Source organism: Budorcas taxicolor, chromosome 10 (assembly GCF_023091745.1).
Source record: "Budorcas taxicolor isolate Tak-1 chromosome 10, Takin1.1, whole genome shotgun sequence".
Lineage (NCBI taxonomy): Eukaryota > Metazoa > Chordata > Mammalia > Artiodactyla > Bovidae > Budorcas > Budorcas taxicolor.
In genome coordinates this window covers 36,094,823-36,109,340 of record NC_068919.1, presented here as the reverse complement: position 1 = coordinate 36,109,340, position 14,518 = coordinate 36,094,823, and the positions used below count along the sequence as shown (strand labels likewise).

The following is a 14,518-nucleotide window of genomic DNA, read 5'->3' as shown; positions in this document are numbered from 1 at the left end:
ATACATGACCACTGGAAAAACCATAGCCTTGACTAGATGGACCTTTGTTGGCCAAGTAATGTCTCTGCTTTTGAATATGCTATCTAGGTTGGTCATAACGTTCCTTTATAGGCAGTTATTTTCAAGGAGTTTTGCTTTAAGTGGAATTAAAGAAATGGGGGACCTTAATTTATTCATTTATTTAAGAGAGTTTTGCTTTAAATGGGATTGGGGTTCTCACTTTTGCAATTTATTTATTCATTTAATGTGTGTGGTTGCTTCCTGTAGGCCAGGAAACATTCTGGGTTTCTAAGATAATAACAGTGGGGAGATAAATTCCTGTCCATTTGCAGTTTTTCTAGCATGTAACAAAATGTAAGAATAGGCATTGGTAAGGCTTAGGTAGACATGATTTAAGATAATGCATCTCACACTATAATGCTCTAATGAATCATCTTGGGGTCTTCTTAAAATGTATATTTCGATTAAAAGGTATTTTGAATTTCAAGGGTCTAAGATTTTTCCTCGGATAGCACTGAAGCTACTCGCACTTTTCATATTTTGTTGAATTTTGAGCATAATAACAGGCTATTTAATGAGTTTTAATAAGATTTTGACTTTATTAAAGAACTATTAAAATTTTTAGATTTGATAATGATATTGTGGTTATGTTTTCTCAAAGTCCATATCTGTTTAAAGTATATGCAAATACATATATATAAAAGGTAAGATTTCTAGGATTTGTATCAGGATAATATGGGGGATGGAAAGTGGATGAGATGTGCATGAGGCAGGATTAGTTGTAGGTTGATGGCTTTTGGGACTGAATAATGGGTTTATAGGGGTTCATTATACTATTGAATATATTTTGGGATCCTCTGTAATAAAAAGGTTTTGAAAAATTTAGTAATAAGGGACTGGATCTCAAGTTCTAGTGTTTACTGTCTTGATTTAAAACCATACATCTATTTGAATTGTTTTTTCAGGTAGATCAAGTATGTCTGGCTTATCTCTGTTAAGTTGTTAGCCTGTGTTAATCAACATGAGTTTCTGTTACTTAGCTTGTCTTAGGGTTTGTTGCATTTGTACTCAGCTATCTCTTTTCTTCCTCTTTAGGCCTCGCCTTGGAGTTACTCTTCACAAGGTTGTGGTAGCAGGGGCCCTTTATCTTTTGTTCTCTGGCATGGAAGGGGTCCTCAGAGTTACTGGGGTCAGTACTGCTCAATCTGAGTTTTTGTGGTCATTCTCCATTTTGTGATCATTTTGTTTTTGTCTTGAAGTTAATTAGAATTGTCTGTGGGCTTCTTTACTGTTTTCCTCTAAGTCACCTTTGGGCTCTGGTTTCCAAATGTATGTATAATTTATTTTTCTTTTTAATCTCTTAGAGCTTTATAAATTTAGTGTGTGATGAGGAGTGAATGCTTTCCCACCTGTCCCCAAATTTACTGCTTATTTACTAGTTCCTAAATGGGAAGCAGCAATGGAGCAGTGGGCTCCATGCTTGCAGAAGTGACAAGCATTGTAATCACGCATTTTCTGGTTAATCTAATTTTTGTTTTAAAGTGACAGTGCCCTTTGCTTAACCAGGGCTTGAATTTCAGAGGTTTCTTAAAATTGAACTGATTATGTTTTATATAATTATTGAGAATTACATAATTATGCCTTTATCAGGGATGAAAACCAAAGCACTGAGATATATGATACAGAAATTTATGTTAGAGCTGGTTTAATTTGAAGAAGTGGGCCTCCCTAGCTCATTACTCTCTGTTATAAATTGTCAGATTAAAGATGGTAAATGCTGTAAACTTTTCTCTCAGTTAAACTGAGCTCAGTAAGTTTTGCAACAAATTGCCCCTTAAATGAAACACTTCATGGATGCACATTTGGTTTTCAAGTTGCGCTGTCCTCTGTATGTAATTTTCTTAGACTTTCAGCAACTTTAACCCTCTTTCAATTTCGTTTTCTTTCTCCTACTACTGTAGTATTTTTCTTATCCCTTGACTTTGATAGTAAACCTGGCCCTCTCAGCAATTGATGCCTGTATTATTTTATGGATATCCTTTTAATAATGCCCTGGTGATTGAGTAATTAGGATTGAATAAATAAATAGTATCTTAAACTCAGGAAAACAAGCAGCATAATTTTGGGGACAGATACTTGCTTGCCTTACATCTTATTTTGAGATGATCTTTTTTCATAAAATACATTGTATACAATTCTAGGAATCAGTAATTCTTAGTATATAAATGATGCAGAAAATTTTGAATGTGAAAAGGGTCTTTGACTTAGAGCCAAAATCAAAATGATGGGAAATGATAGGTTGGGATGGGAGCGTATACTGTCATAACGTTTTTGGTATAGTCACTTCTTAATGTGGATCTTAATGTGCTAAGACCTCTATAGTGATTGTCCCTTATTAGTTAGCAGCATATTTCACTGTGTTGAGATTGTAGTCAACAAGTTGTGTGAAATGCTAGCAGCTGTATATTCTGCATGATGGTGTATCAGAAGGAAAGAATGGCGTAGGTGCCACATGTTACTCCACTTTGTTTTCTTTCAGTTCAAATGCAAAAATCACTCCAGCTGATTATATAAATGCAGAATCACATGCTGATTTCTTCTCTGTGCCTCTCTGGACATCTCTTTTTTCACCATCTCTTTTTCTTTGTCTGCAGGCCCAGACTGATCTTGCTTCCTTGGCCTTTATCCCCTTGGCTTTCCTAGACACTGCCCTTTGCTGGTGGATATCCTTCTCATTGGCTAGTTTGATGGCCATCCATTTTCTCCTTTTGGAGAAAATGATCTTTCTGTAAAGGATTTTTTTTTTTAAACCAGTTTTGTTGATTACTCCTTAGTCTGGGATTAGGGAATTTTCAGTCTAACAACCTGAGGCCTGAGGTAAGCAGTTTTCTTGTTTGTTTTTAATTTTTCAAATTGCATCAGAAATTAGTGACTATGTCTGAGCACAAAATACAAACTTCTGGCTTTCCTTTTATTTATTTACTTTTTACACCTACCTCTCCTCCTTTTTTAAAAAGTGAACTTTGATTTTGGACTTATTTGTGCATCCCACTTAGTGTTAGAGTAACTGGCTGCTCTGCCATTTCTTTCAGCCTCTAGGAATTATTAAATGCTTTGAAAACTAAATTTTGATTCTTAAAATATGGTTTTGAGACTCCATAAGGTTATTTGACTCTTAAAATTCTGTATGAGTGTAGCAGATTTAAGTCCTTAACAGGTCAAATGTTTTGAACCCCTGTTCAGAAGGTGACTTGGAATTGTCTGAAGGCTTTTACTCTTTGAAGTAAATATTGATTCATTTACAGGTGAAGTCAACCAGCACACAACAGACAAATTTCTTTTTCTCCTGCTTCTTAAAATCAAATACTATTTATTAGAGATTTGGCCTGTTGAATGAAGGATTTGAGTTTTGGGATTTCTGTCCTTTTTATTTTTTTGGTTTTTATGTATATGTTTCTAGGTATAATTGTGCAATATTATTGTCTTGATAAACTAATGGTATAAAAGGCTGAATGTAAACAAAATAATAAGTTTATGAATTTGAGTAGATTGTCATTTATCAAAGATCTTTGAAATTAAAATGTTTTTGGTTCAAATGATTAAGCTTTCCTACATCTGTATCTTTCAAGTGTGCTTTGTGAACCTCTATAAATATTGGGAGGAATGAAGAGGACAGTGGGACAAGACCAAACAGTGAGATAGTGCAGTGTTTAGGTTCCAGCTAGATATTTGTCAAAGCACAGACCAAGCTCCAGCTCACTCATTTTTGTGTCTGCTCATTCTGAAAGTTGGACTTGAGGGCAGCTATCCTCTTTAGTAGTCATCAGTTCCCCTTCTGTCTTCTGTGGCAACTTCTCCTTGGGGATAATGTTCTGAAAATGGAGAGTCATTACTTTCAGAGGCTAACTGCCTGGAATACTCAGCCAATTGTAATTGTACCATCCTTTTAATTCAGGATCAATCTAGCAGCGGATGGTAGTTTTTTTATTATTACACAAGGGATCTAAGTGTAGAACTGTAGAAGGTTGTAGGCATAAGTATTTATGACCCTAGGCTGGATTAGCTGGGACAGTGAGAACAGAGATACTTAACCTTAGAGGAAGAGAGAAAATAATGATGATTCCTATTCCCTTGCCTGTTACTCATTTTCATTTTCTTCCATTTGTCTTCATTTTCTTTTTCATTTTTGTTTCTCTAGAAAGCTGCTTCCTGTCTTAATTTCTCAATTTTTAATAATTTTTCTCTTCTTTCCATTCTCATTTTATCCTGGTTCTATCTTCTCTTCAGTATCTCATTGAAAATGAAGACTTTCTTATTAATCATGGTGAGGCCTGGGAGTGTTTGTGAGGTTGAGAATAAGCAAGCTGTAAGGCCTCTTATCATTAAGATAAGATCCTCAGAGAAACTTAAGAATTAATTTACTAGCTTATTGTTTTTTTCTGAATGTTGATTTCCTTGACCTTCAAACACATATTTATTAGCCTGACTCAAACAATGAAGCTACTAAAACTTAGGAGGAACATCGTAAAACTCTCTTTGTATCGACATTTCACCAACACACTTATCTTGGCAGTGGCAGGTAAGTCTTCCTGATGTTTAAATGGGATCCTTTTAGAGTAGAGATTCTTAACCCGAGAGGTCATAGGTGGGCTCTTTAAAATTACATAGAAAAGTTTTGTGCATTTTACTTGGGAAAGGAGTCTTTAGCTTTTGTTATTCTCCAAGGGGTCTGTGGTTCAGAAGAGACTGAGAATCACTTAGTTTAAGCACAATAGATGAAGAGTAATTGCATTTACTTTCTTATGTAGTTCTGTATATCTCTATCCTGTGTTCGTTCTTTTCTCTTGAGGCAAGTTAGTTTCAGTGCCATATAGCATTCATATTTATTTTAGAAGACATTAATTAATGCTTCCTTGTATAGAATTTTAGGCCAGGATATGTTGCCTTTATATTCCTTCCACGTCTGTTACTAAGCATGCGTAGAATATAGGCATTAGATAGACCATAGCCAAAGTAGGCTTATTTTTTGCCTTTTGGCTCTTGTAACCAGTATAGTGAGGTCTGGCCTATGACTGGAACCCACAGTTGTGTTTGTTTTACAGTCATTTTATCAACCCTTTCCCTCCATTTGACTGGCTAACAAAAAAATTAACATTTACAATATGAAGGGGAAAAAATTATTGATGTTGCTAGGAAAAGCCATATTTTCAATACTGTCTTTTCTAGTTCTCAGGGTTACTGAAGTAGTCAGATACTGAACAAAACTCTTTTAAGTACAGAAATTTTTGACAAGAGTACATATCGTGGGCCTTATATCGAGTAGTTAAGTAGTTTGTATTGAATAAGTATGTTAAAATAATAAAGTGTGGTGATCATGTTTGGGGTTAGGGATGTGTGAGATTCCACTTAACCAGAATTGAAGGATGTAATGGGGGATGTAAACCAGCATTCACATTGACCAGGTTTGTCTTTTTCTATTTCCTTTTAGCATCTATCGTGTTTATCATCTGGACAACCATGAAGTTCAGGATAGTAACTTGTCAGTCGGTGAGTTAACAAACAACATACATTTAGATATACTGTACCGTTTGTTGTACACAGACAATTATGTTGATGACAGTGGTAAGGTTTGCATTTTATAAAAAATTAGGGTTAGGTCTTCATTCTGGGAGTTAGAATGCTTCTCTCCTCCTGAGTATTTTATATATACCATATATGATATATACCAGTAGTTCAAGAGAATTTTATAAATGATAACCAGAGACTGTCATAACCCAATCTTGACTTAACTAAAGATTCTCAAACAAGAAATCCAGAGTCTTAAACATTAAGTTTGTGTGAATAATGCTGATCTGAGTAAAAACCATATCCTTAAGATCTGAGCACAAAGAATATGGCCAGTAACATTTGTTTCTTCTCTATTTACCAAAATAGAGCTCAAGCTCTATTTTGGTAAAATTAATAGAAGTAAAAATTATTAAAAAATAACAACCTGATTTTATTTTCTCTGACCTTATATTAAAACCCTTCCCTAAAGATTCTCAGCTATAATGAAGCATTGACAGGTAGGTAATCTGTCTGCTTAGTGCCTTTTCTTTAGTAAACACTTCAAGGAAAGAAATTAGGTTCATTTACTTTGTATCCTAAGCACATAGCACAGTGCTTATTAGCACATAACCGGCCCTTAGTAAATATAAGTTGAATGAATAAATAAGTGGTTCTTGTTCTATGCAAAGGGCTTTGCAAACAGCTGGTTAAGATGATATATTAATATATAAATTTTTTCTCCCCTTTTGGTAGGATTGGCGGGAGCTGTGGGTGGATGATGCCATCTGGCGGTTGTTATTCTCCATGATCCTCTTTGTCATCATGGTTCTCTGGCGACCATCCGCGAATAACCAAAGGTTTGGGGACACTTCTTATTCAAGCTGATAACCACTAAATGGATGTGTTATCAATTAGGCGTAGTTCAGTGAGTGACACTGTTAGGGCTGTGTCATATAATGGGAATGATACTTTGTGGGTCCATATTTAGGAATTAGGCTCATGTCTTAGCTTTCCTATTAGTTTGAGTTGTGATTTTCGACATGCTGCCTCTCTTCATCTCTCTGAGCCTTTAGTTTCCTCTTCGTATAATGGGGGAGGAAATTGATACCTATTGATATGGTCCTTGTCAGTTCTGACATCTTCTGTTAATATTTGTACAGGTAAATAAAAGGAAAATAGATTGTGACAGTTTTAATGGGAGTATCACCTATCTACTTTCCAGGAGAAAAGAACAATTTCTATAGTTGTTAGCTCAGCTTACTGTAACAACAGAAAGGGTAAAATGAGAACTTAAGTGACTGTGGAATAAAAATTGATATGTGAATTTGCTTTATTTAACTGTAGGCAAATCTCAATTATTTAGGAGTTAGCTGTCTTTATTTTGTTATTAGCCATATCTTTGTTTTCCTTGTTTTTCTCTTCTCTTCTTGTGCTTTAGACAATTATGAGTTTATATTATACAACTGTACCACCAAAGAGGGAAAAGTTGAGATGGTATAACCAAGGGTCTCGTGACCCTGCTTTACATTAATTTTTTTTTAATAGCTAGACGTCTCATAGATTTATTTCTGTGTCATGCTATATATTGATATATGTATATATACTCTTTGTATTGTCAACATAGCAATTTATTTGAATTCAGAATAACGTGGTTATATTTGGATAATGAGGTCCTGGTGCCTGGATATCAGCCTTCAGCCTCTGGTTGTGCTGGAAGGCGAAGCATGTCCACAAACAGGGCCTTCCAGATGCCACATGTTCTGCAGGATGCAGGCTGCCACAGTATTGCATATAGGATATACTTGCCTTTGGCAGCCAGGCTGATGATTGATAGGTGTCAAAACTTATCCTTCTGAGCCTCAGTGAGTAGGGGAAGAGTCTGAGCTTCAGCTCAGTGGTCAGCATATGTCCTGCAAGGAAGCGCCATCAGCAGCTGCAGTGTGGAAGCAAAGTTCCCCTTAACCAGCTCTCTAATGTTAGGCATACCCAGCAATTCCCCAGATATGTAGATATCAGCACCTGGTGGATCAGTGTGGCCAGTGCTGCCCTCTTGACTGACTTGGCCAGGAGCAGAAATTGCTCTTCGTTCTCCCTTGGCACGTTTATCTCAGCATTCGTGGCTGCACTGAGCTAAAGGGACCTGTCCTCAGGAAGTGTTAAGCTTCCATGTGGCTCTGCCGCCTTTCTTAATGAGGCTGCCCAGAGACCAGGGCCTCCTGCCGACTGCCTCCTCGTACTCTGGGTCAGACTCTGCAGGCCACTACCTTAGAAGCTTTGTCTTCCAGTGCACTGCACGGGGCCACTGCTCTTATCATTTCTGGCAGCTTCTCAGCTTTTGCTGCCACCTCCCTCTACAAATTGATCTATTGATCTTCTGCTCATTTGCTGACTATATCTATACACAAGAATTTTCCCTTTCTTCAGTCTTTTAAAAAAAATGTTTGCTTTACCTCTCTTCCTTTCTCCTTTTTTGAAAGTACATTGTGCACACTCCCTGTAATTGCAGCGTTAATGTGATGTAGTCTTCCAGATTATATTCCTTGTTCACATGTGGAATCTTGTTTTACTCACTCAGCAGTGCACTGTGGAGTACACAGACAACTGGTTTAAATTAAACCATCTATTTTCATGGATGGCATTATATATATTACATGGTACAGATGTACTACAATTAATTAACTTGTTTCATATTGATAGGCATTTGGACTATTTCCACTTTGGGTGTTTCAGGGTTCCCAAGGCCATGTATGTTTAAAAGGACTCATGAGACTCAGTATACAGTTGTACTTTTTAAAAAAAAATTGATTAATTGTTCTTAATTTTTGGCTGCACTGGGTCTTCACTGCTGCACAAGGACTTTCTCTAGTTGTGGTGCATGGACTTCTCATTGCAGTGGCTTCTTTTGTTGAAGAGCACAGGTTCTAGAGTGCAGGCTCAGTAGTTGCATCTTGTGGGCTCTAGAGTGTGAGTTCAGTAGTTGTGGAGCACAGGCTTAGTTGCCTTGCAGCATGTGGAATCCTCCCAGAACAGTGTTCGGAACCTATGTTCCCTGCATTTGCAGGGGTATTCTTAACAACTGGACCACTAGGGAAATCCCAGAGCAAAGTTTATTACAGCAAAATGGTGAGATCAGCAAGAGAAAAAGACACAGGTAGAGTATAGAAAAATCCTTGTTTGCTGATGTTCTTCTCTTCCTCTAAGGAAGTATTTATACATTGTGCATGCTTCTTTTCCCAACACAAAAAATGCAGTAATGTTTCTGCCCATGGAATACCATTAGAGACTCAGCACTCAGGTTATTATCGGGGCCTGGCCACATAAGCACCTTGTACCTTCCTGCCTGCCAAGTTTCTTCAGTCATATCCGACTCTGTGCAACCCTATGGACTGTAGCCTGTCAGGCTCCTCTGTCCATAAGGTTCTCCAGGCAAGAATACTGGAGTGGGTTGTTACGCTCTCCTCCAGGGGATCTTTCCAACCCATGAGTCGAACCTGTGTCTTTTATGTCTCCTGCCTTGACAGGTGGGTTCTTTACCACTGTGCCACCTGGGAAGCCCCACTCTGTACCTAATATGTACCAAAATTCTGAAAGCCCAGAAGCAAAGCAAATTTTATTATAGATTGCATTGTACAGACAGCCTAGGTACAATGGTCCACCCTTAACCAGCTAGGGAACAGTTTGAGTACCAAGTTACTGGACATCAGCCATGGAGCATCATTGTAAGTAGGTCCTTCTAAAGGCCTGCTGTGGATGCAAACTGTTATATATAGAATGGATAAGCAAGGTGCTATTGTATAGCACAAGGTACTGTATTCTATATTTTGTGATAAACTATAATGGAAAAGGATATAAGAAATGTATATGTATGTATAACTGTATCACTTTTCTTTACAGAAGAAATTAAAACAACATTGTAATCTATTGATAAAAGAAAAAAATTATGGATACTTTTTAAAAAACCCAGCTTCAGTCTAAATAATGGCCTGTAAATAAACAGTAAATATTACTGTATTACTGTAGTAGTAAATATTACTGTAAATAAATACCTTTTATGCACAGGAACATTAAATATAGGAATAAGCTATAAGAATGTTTTAAATACCTTTGTACATTTTACCAACCCAAACGTGGGCTTGCTTGCCTGTGCACAATAAGGCCCATCTGTTGACCCTGGGTTGTGGTGAAGCAAAGTACAGTGTTTATTGCAGAACACAAGCGAGTCCGGGCAGCCAGGCTTAAAAGACCCAAACTCCCCAGTGGTTTTTAGATAAAGGTTTTTTTTTTTTAGCTCACCAGGCTCCTCTGTCTATGGGATTTTCTAGCTAAGAATACTAGAGTGGGTTTCCATTTCCTACTCCAGAGCAGAGAAAAGTTTTTAAAGATAGGGAGTTTGGGTATGGCTGCATGATCAGCACATGAACATTCTTCTGATTGGTTAGAGGTGAGGTAATGGGGAGTCGGTACCCATCAACCTTCTGGTTCCAACCAGTCTGGGATCTGTCGACTTTTGGCAGCACATAGTTCCACCTGGTGGGGGTTTCAGTATCTGAAAAACAGCTCAAAGGATATGGCTTAGACCCCGTAAGGAGGAAGTTAAGTGTCTTTGACTTTGTTAAATGGCTAAAATATTATTGTTTTGTCTTGCTTGACTGTTTTCCTTTGCTTCTGCATTTTCTCATTTCACTGATTGAATTTTTTCTTCGGAACTCGGGGAAGGCCCAGGAAGCTAAAGTTTTTCTACAAACAAAAGGCCAGCAGAGGGTTTGGAGCCAGGGAGGAGGGGGCAGTGGGGGGGAGGAATTATCCCAGGAAGATCGTAGAGGGTCCTGCTCAGTTCCGTACATTTATTTTTATATCCTCCAATACCCCTCTGCCCCATTTTTTCTTTCAGTGCACTTATTATCTTCTAAAATGTATATACTTTATTTATTATGAACTATCTACCTTCTCTTTCCATCCCCCACCCCTCAAACCAGAAGTACATTCCACAAAGACCAAGAAATGTTCCTGGCTACATGGAGTTAGCCAAGCTGCAAAATCTGAGGGAATGGTCCCTATAAGACTGTCTTCACTTTTGACACAAGTTGCAAGTTCAGGGGTTTGCAGAACCAGTTCAGATTTGATAATTCACTCAAAGGACTCAGAACTCACTGAAAGCTGTTGCATTCATGGCTATAGTTTATTACAGCAAAGGGGTAAACATTAAAATCAGCTTGGCGGAGAGACTTACAATACAGAGTCCAGGAGGGGTCCAAATGTATCTCTCCCAATTGTCTGCTCCCCATGGAGTCACAGATGGTGTTCCTTCCTCCTGGTTGCACTGTATATATGACAGTGACGGTACATACTGAGTATTGCCAGCTGAGGGAAACTCACCCAAGCCTGTGGGCCACTATTGGAATTTGATTACTTGCTGCCTGTATGGGTAACCTTCAGTCTCCAAGGAGGGCCTGGAGGTCAGGCTTGTAATCTTTAGTTGCTAGTTCCTCTGGAGACTGGAAGTGATATTGTATGCCCAGAGTATGTGCTGTGTTTAGTCGCTCAGTTGTGTCCGCCTCTTTGCAACCCCATGGACTGTAGCCCACCAGGCTCCTCTGTTTGTGGGGATTCTCCAGACAAGAATACTGGAGTGGGTTGCCATGCCCTCCTCTAGGGTATCTTCCCAACCCAGGGATCGAACCCAGGTCTCCTGCATTGCAGGTGGATTCTTGACCATCAGAGAGCTTAACACAAATCACATTGTTAGACTGTCCTGTGGCCAGAGCCAGAGTGGGTAACCAGTGACACTCGTATCAGGCAGGACATGCCAGGGACATAGAGATCACCTCCCATCAGTCAGGGGCAAAGACTAGATCTCTCTGTGGGTACAAGGTGAACTTTTAAGAACACACTGACACACAGCATATACTCAGTACTAGTGAGTGCCTTGGGGTTGCTGGGATTGTGAATTTTTGTTAGTTACCCTTGAACACCTATACTATTCCTAGCTTATAGGAATGTAAGGGAGACTTTAAAACAAGAAAATAAAAATAATAAGCAGCAGTAAAATGAAATGTGCAGAATGAGTTCACAGCTAAGCATTCTGAGAATTACCTATCCAGTAGCAGCTTTGCTGAACCTCTTGCAAGTTGCAAAGGAGAGATAAATTACTTGGAACACAACACGATCAGACTTTGCAAATCATAACTACCAATTCGAAGGCTGAAATTTTGAATTACATGCTTACCCTTGTGTGGTACATATGCTTATAAATGAACATTTAATTGAGTGCTTACTGTGAAGTATTATTCTAAGCCCTTTATTTGAAATAACTTCCCTGCTTTATTACAGTAATGTTCTATTATTATCCCCATCTACAGATGAGGAACCTGGGGCACAGAGAAGAATAGGGAACTTGTCTAAGGTCACAAGTAGTCTGTGGCTGAGCCTGCACTCATGAATATGATACCATCCTGCTTCTGTCTTGTTCAGAGCAGCAGTTGAGAGCTTTCTGAAGGGAAGGAACTGTTGTGTTATTCATGAAACTGACATTATGAATGACTGTAATTGAGGTTTCCATAATTAGTCCTGTAAAATCCAGATAATGGAATAGTGTTTTTCCTTTTCTGATTTTTTTCCTGCTGTTCTACCTTTGTTCTGTCAGGTTTGCCTTTTCACCATTGTCTGAGGAAGAGGAGGAGGATGAACAAAAGGAACCTATGCTGAAAGAAAGCTTTGGTAGTGATAAAATTCACCTTTTATTTGTGCTTTATTCTTTTCTGGTTTTTAGAAATAGAGTAAATGAAGTGTAACATTGTGAGTATCAAAATCAAGAGACTTTGATATAAGTACATTTATTCTTTTACAACATGCTGTTCTTCAGTTGGGTATGTGGTAAAGTCAGAGGAAAGCAAAAGTAAGGGTATCAGTCTTAAGGTGAAACCATGTTCAGTGAATAATGGCACATTAAATGTCCAGTTTACTTGCTATCGATGAGCTGAAAATTTTACTTTGAACTTTCCAGCACAAATGTAAAGTTGAAGAAACTTAACCTGTAGTATAATTTCGTGTCAGTAAGCTTAAAGTGAAGGTCTTGATCTATTTTTGCTGTCAGTGTGGTCATTGACATAGTTAACCGTATCTACTTTTTTTTTTCCTTCTACAGAAGGGATGAAAATGAGAAGTACCAAACAAGAACCAAATGGAAATAGTAAAGTAAATAAAGCAGTAAGTATGATATCTTTTCTTTTTGCCCTGTCCTCTAGCTCTTGGTGGACCGCAGCAGTTATGTACAGGTCTTAGTGATTTTTCTTTTTAACCTATTGTATAATTAGCATTTTTAAAAACAGAAAGCAAGGGATTCTGTCTGGGACCTAGTAATCTTTAACTAGATGGTTTGCTGCTATGTCCTAAAAAAGTTCCAGACCATACTGATGTTTCTGTGTAATGGTTTTCATCAATGTAATCATAGCCTCATTAATAACCTAAGGTGGTCTTTTTTATAGTAAAGATGAAGATTTTTTCAGAACTACAATGAAATATTACCTCATACTGGTCAGAATGGCCATCATAAAAAAGTGTGCAAATAACAAATGCTGGAAAGGGTGTGGAGAAAAGTGAACCCTCCTACATTGTTGTTGAAAATGTAAATTGGTACAGCCACTATGGAGAACAGTATGGAGGCTCCTGAAAGAGTTGCCATATGATCCAGGGATCTTACCCTTGGGCGTGTTTCCAGACAAAACATAATTCAAAAAGATACAGGCACTCCCCGCCCCCTCACCCCCATGTCCATAGCAGCACTATTCACAATAGCCAAGACATAGAAACAGTCTAAATACTCATGAACAGATGAATGACTAAAGATGGTGTGGTACATACATGAAATTGAATACTACTCAGCCATAAAAAAGAATGAAATAATGGCATTTGTAGCAACATGGATGAACAGATTACCATACTAAATAAGTCAGAAAGGGAAGGACGAATAACATTTTATGTCACTTAAATGTGGAATCTAAAATATTATACAAGCAAACCTATCTATGAAACAGAAAAAGACTCATAGAGAACAGACTTATGGTTGGAAGGGGGGAGGGGTGGGGAAGGGAAGGATTGGGAGTTTGGGATTAGCAAATGCAAGCTATTATATATAGGATGGATAAACAGCGAGGACCTGCTGGACAGCACAGGGAACTCGACTTACTAGTCTTCAATGGCCTATAAGGGAAAAGAATCTAAAAACAAGTGGATATATGTATCACTGATTCACTTTGCTGTACATCTGAAACTAACACAACATTGAAATTCAACTATACTCCAATATAATTTTTTTTTTAAAAATCCTCTGATAAACCATAATGGAGAGAATATGAAAAAGTATATATATATATATATATATATATAGTTATATAGTTATATAACTGAACACTTTGCCATATAGCAGAAATTAACATAGCATTGTAAATCAACTATACTTTGATTTTTTTTTTTATAGAAAAAAAGATCAAGATTTTTTCAGTCAGCTTTTTTTTCCTTCAGAACTGTGCATTCACTCTACATTTAAAAGGGCTTTAGAATTTATTTTATTTTTAAGGCTCAAAGCTTACATGAAGTAAGAACTTCTAGGTATTACACTATTGAAAGCATTTAGGGATATTAAAAAGAATACATTTGAATCAGTTCTAATGAGATGGATGAAACTGGAGCCAATTATACAGAGTGAAGTAAGCCAGAAAGAAAAACACCAATACAGTATACTAACACATATATATGGAATTTAGAAAGATGGCAATGACGACCCTGTATGCAAGACAGGAAAAAAGACACAGATGTGTAGAGCGGACTTTTGGACTCAGAGGGAGAGGGAAAGGGTGGAATGATTTGGGAGAATGGCATTGAAACATGTATACTATCATGTAAGAAACGAATCGCCAGTCTATGTCCGATGCAGGATACAGCATGCTTGGGGCTGGTGCACGGGGATGACCCA

At 37.7% G+C, this 14,518-nt stretch overlaps 1 protein-coding gene across 1 annotated transcript in view; it reads left to right on the top strand.

Annotated features, from left to right (window-relative positions):
- Positions 1–14,518, top strand: part of TMEM87A (transmembrane protein 87A) — a 39,834-nt gene that overhangs the window by 21,064 nt on the left and 4,252 nt on the right. The window contains exons 11-17 of the mRNA XM_052646416.1: positions 1,096–1,189; positions 2,655–2,727; positions 4,475–4,579; positions 5,489–5,547; positions 6,301–6,404; positions 12,191–12,264; positions 12,692–12,753. Of these exons, the coding sequence (XP_052502376.1) occupies positions 1,096–1,189; positions 2,655–2,727; positions 4,475–4,579; positions 5,489–5,547; positions 6,301–6,404; positions 12,191–12,264; positions 12,692–12,753 (571 nt within the window). The remainder of the gene's footprint in view (positions 1–1,095; positions 1,190–2,654; positions 2,728–4,474; positions 4,580–5,488; positions 5,548–6,300; positions 6,405–12,190; positions 12,265–12,691; positions 12,754–14,518) is intronic.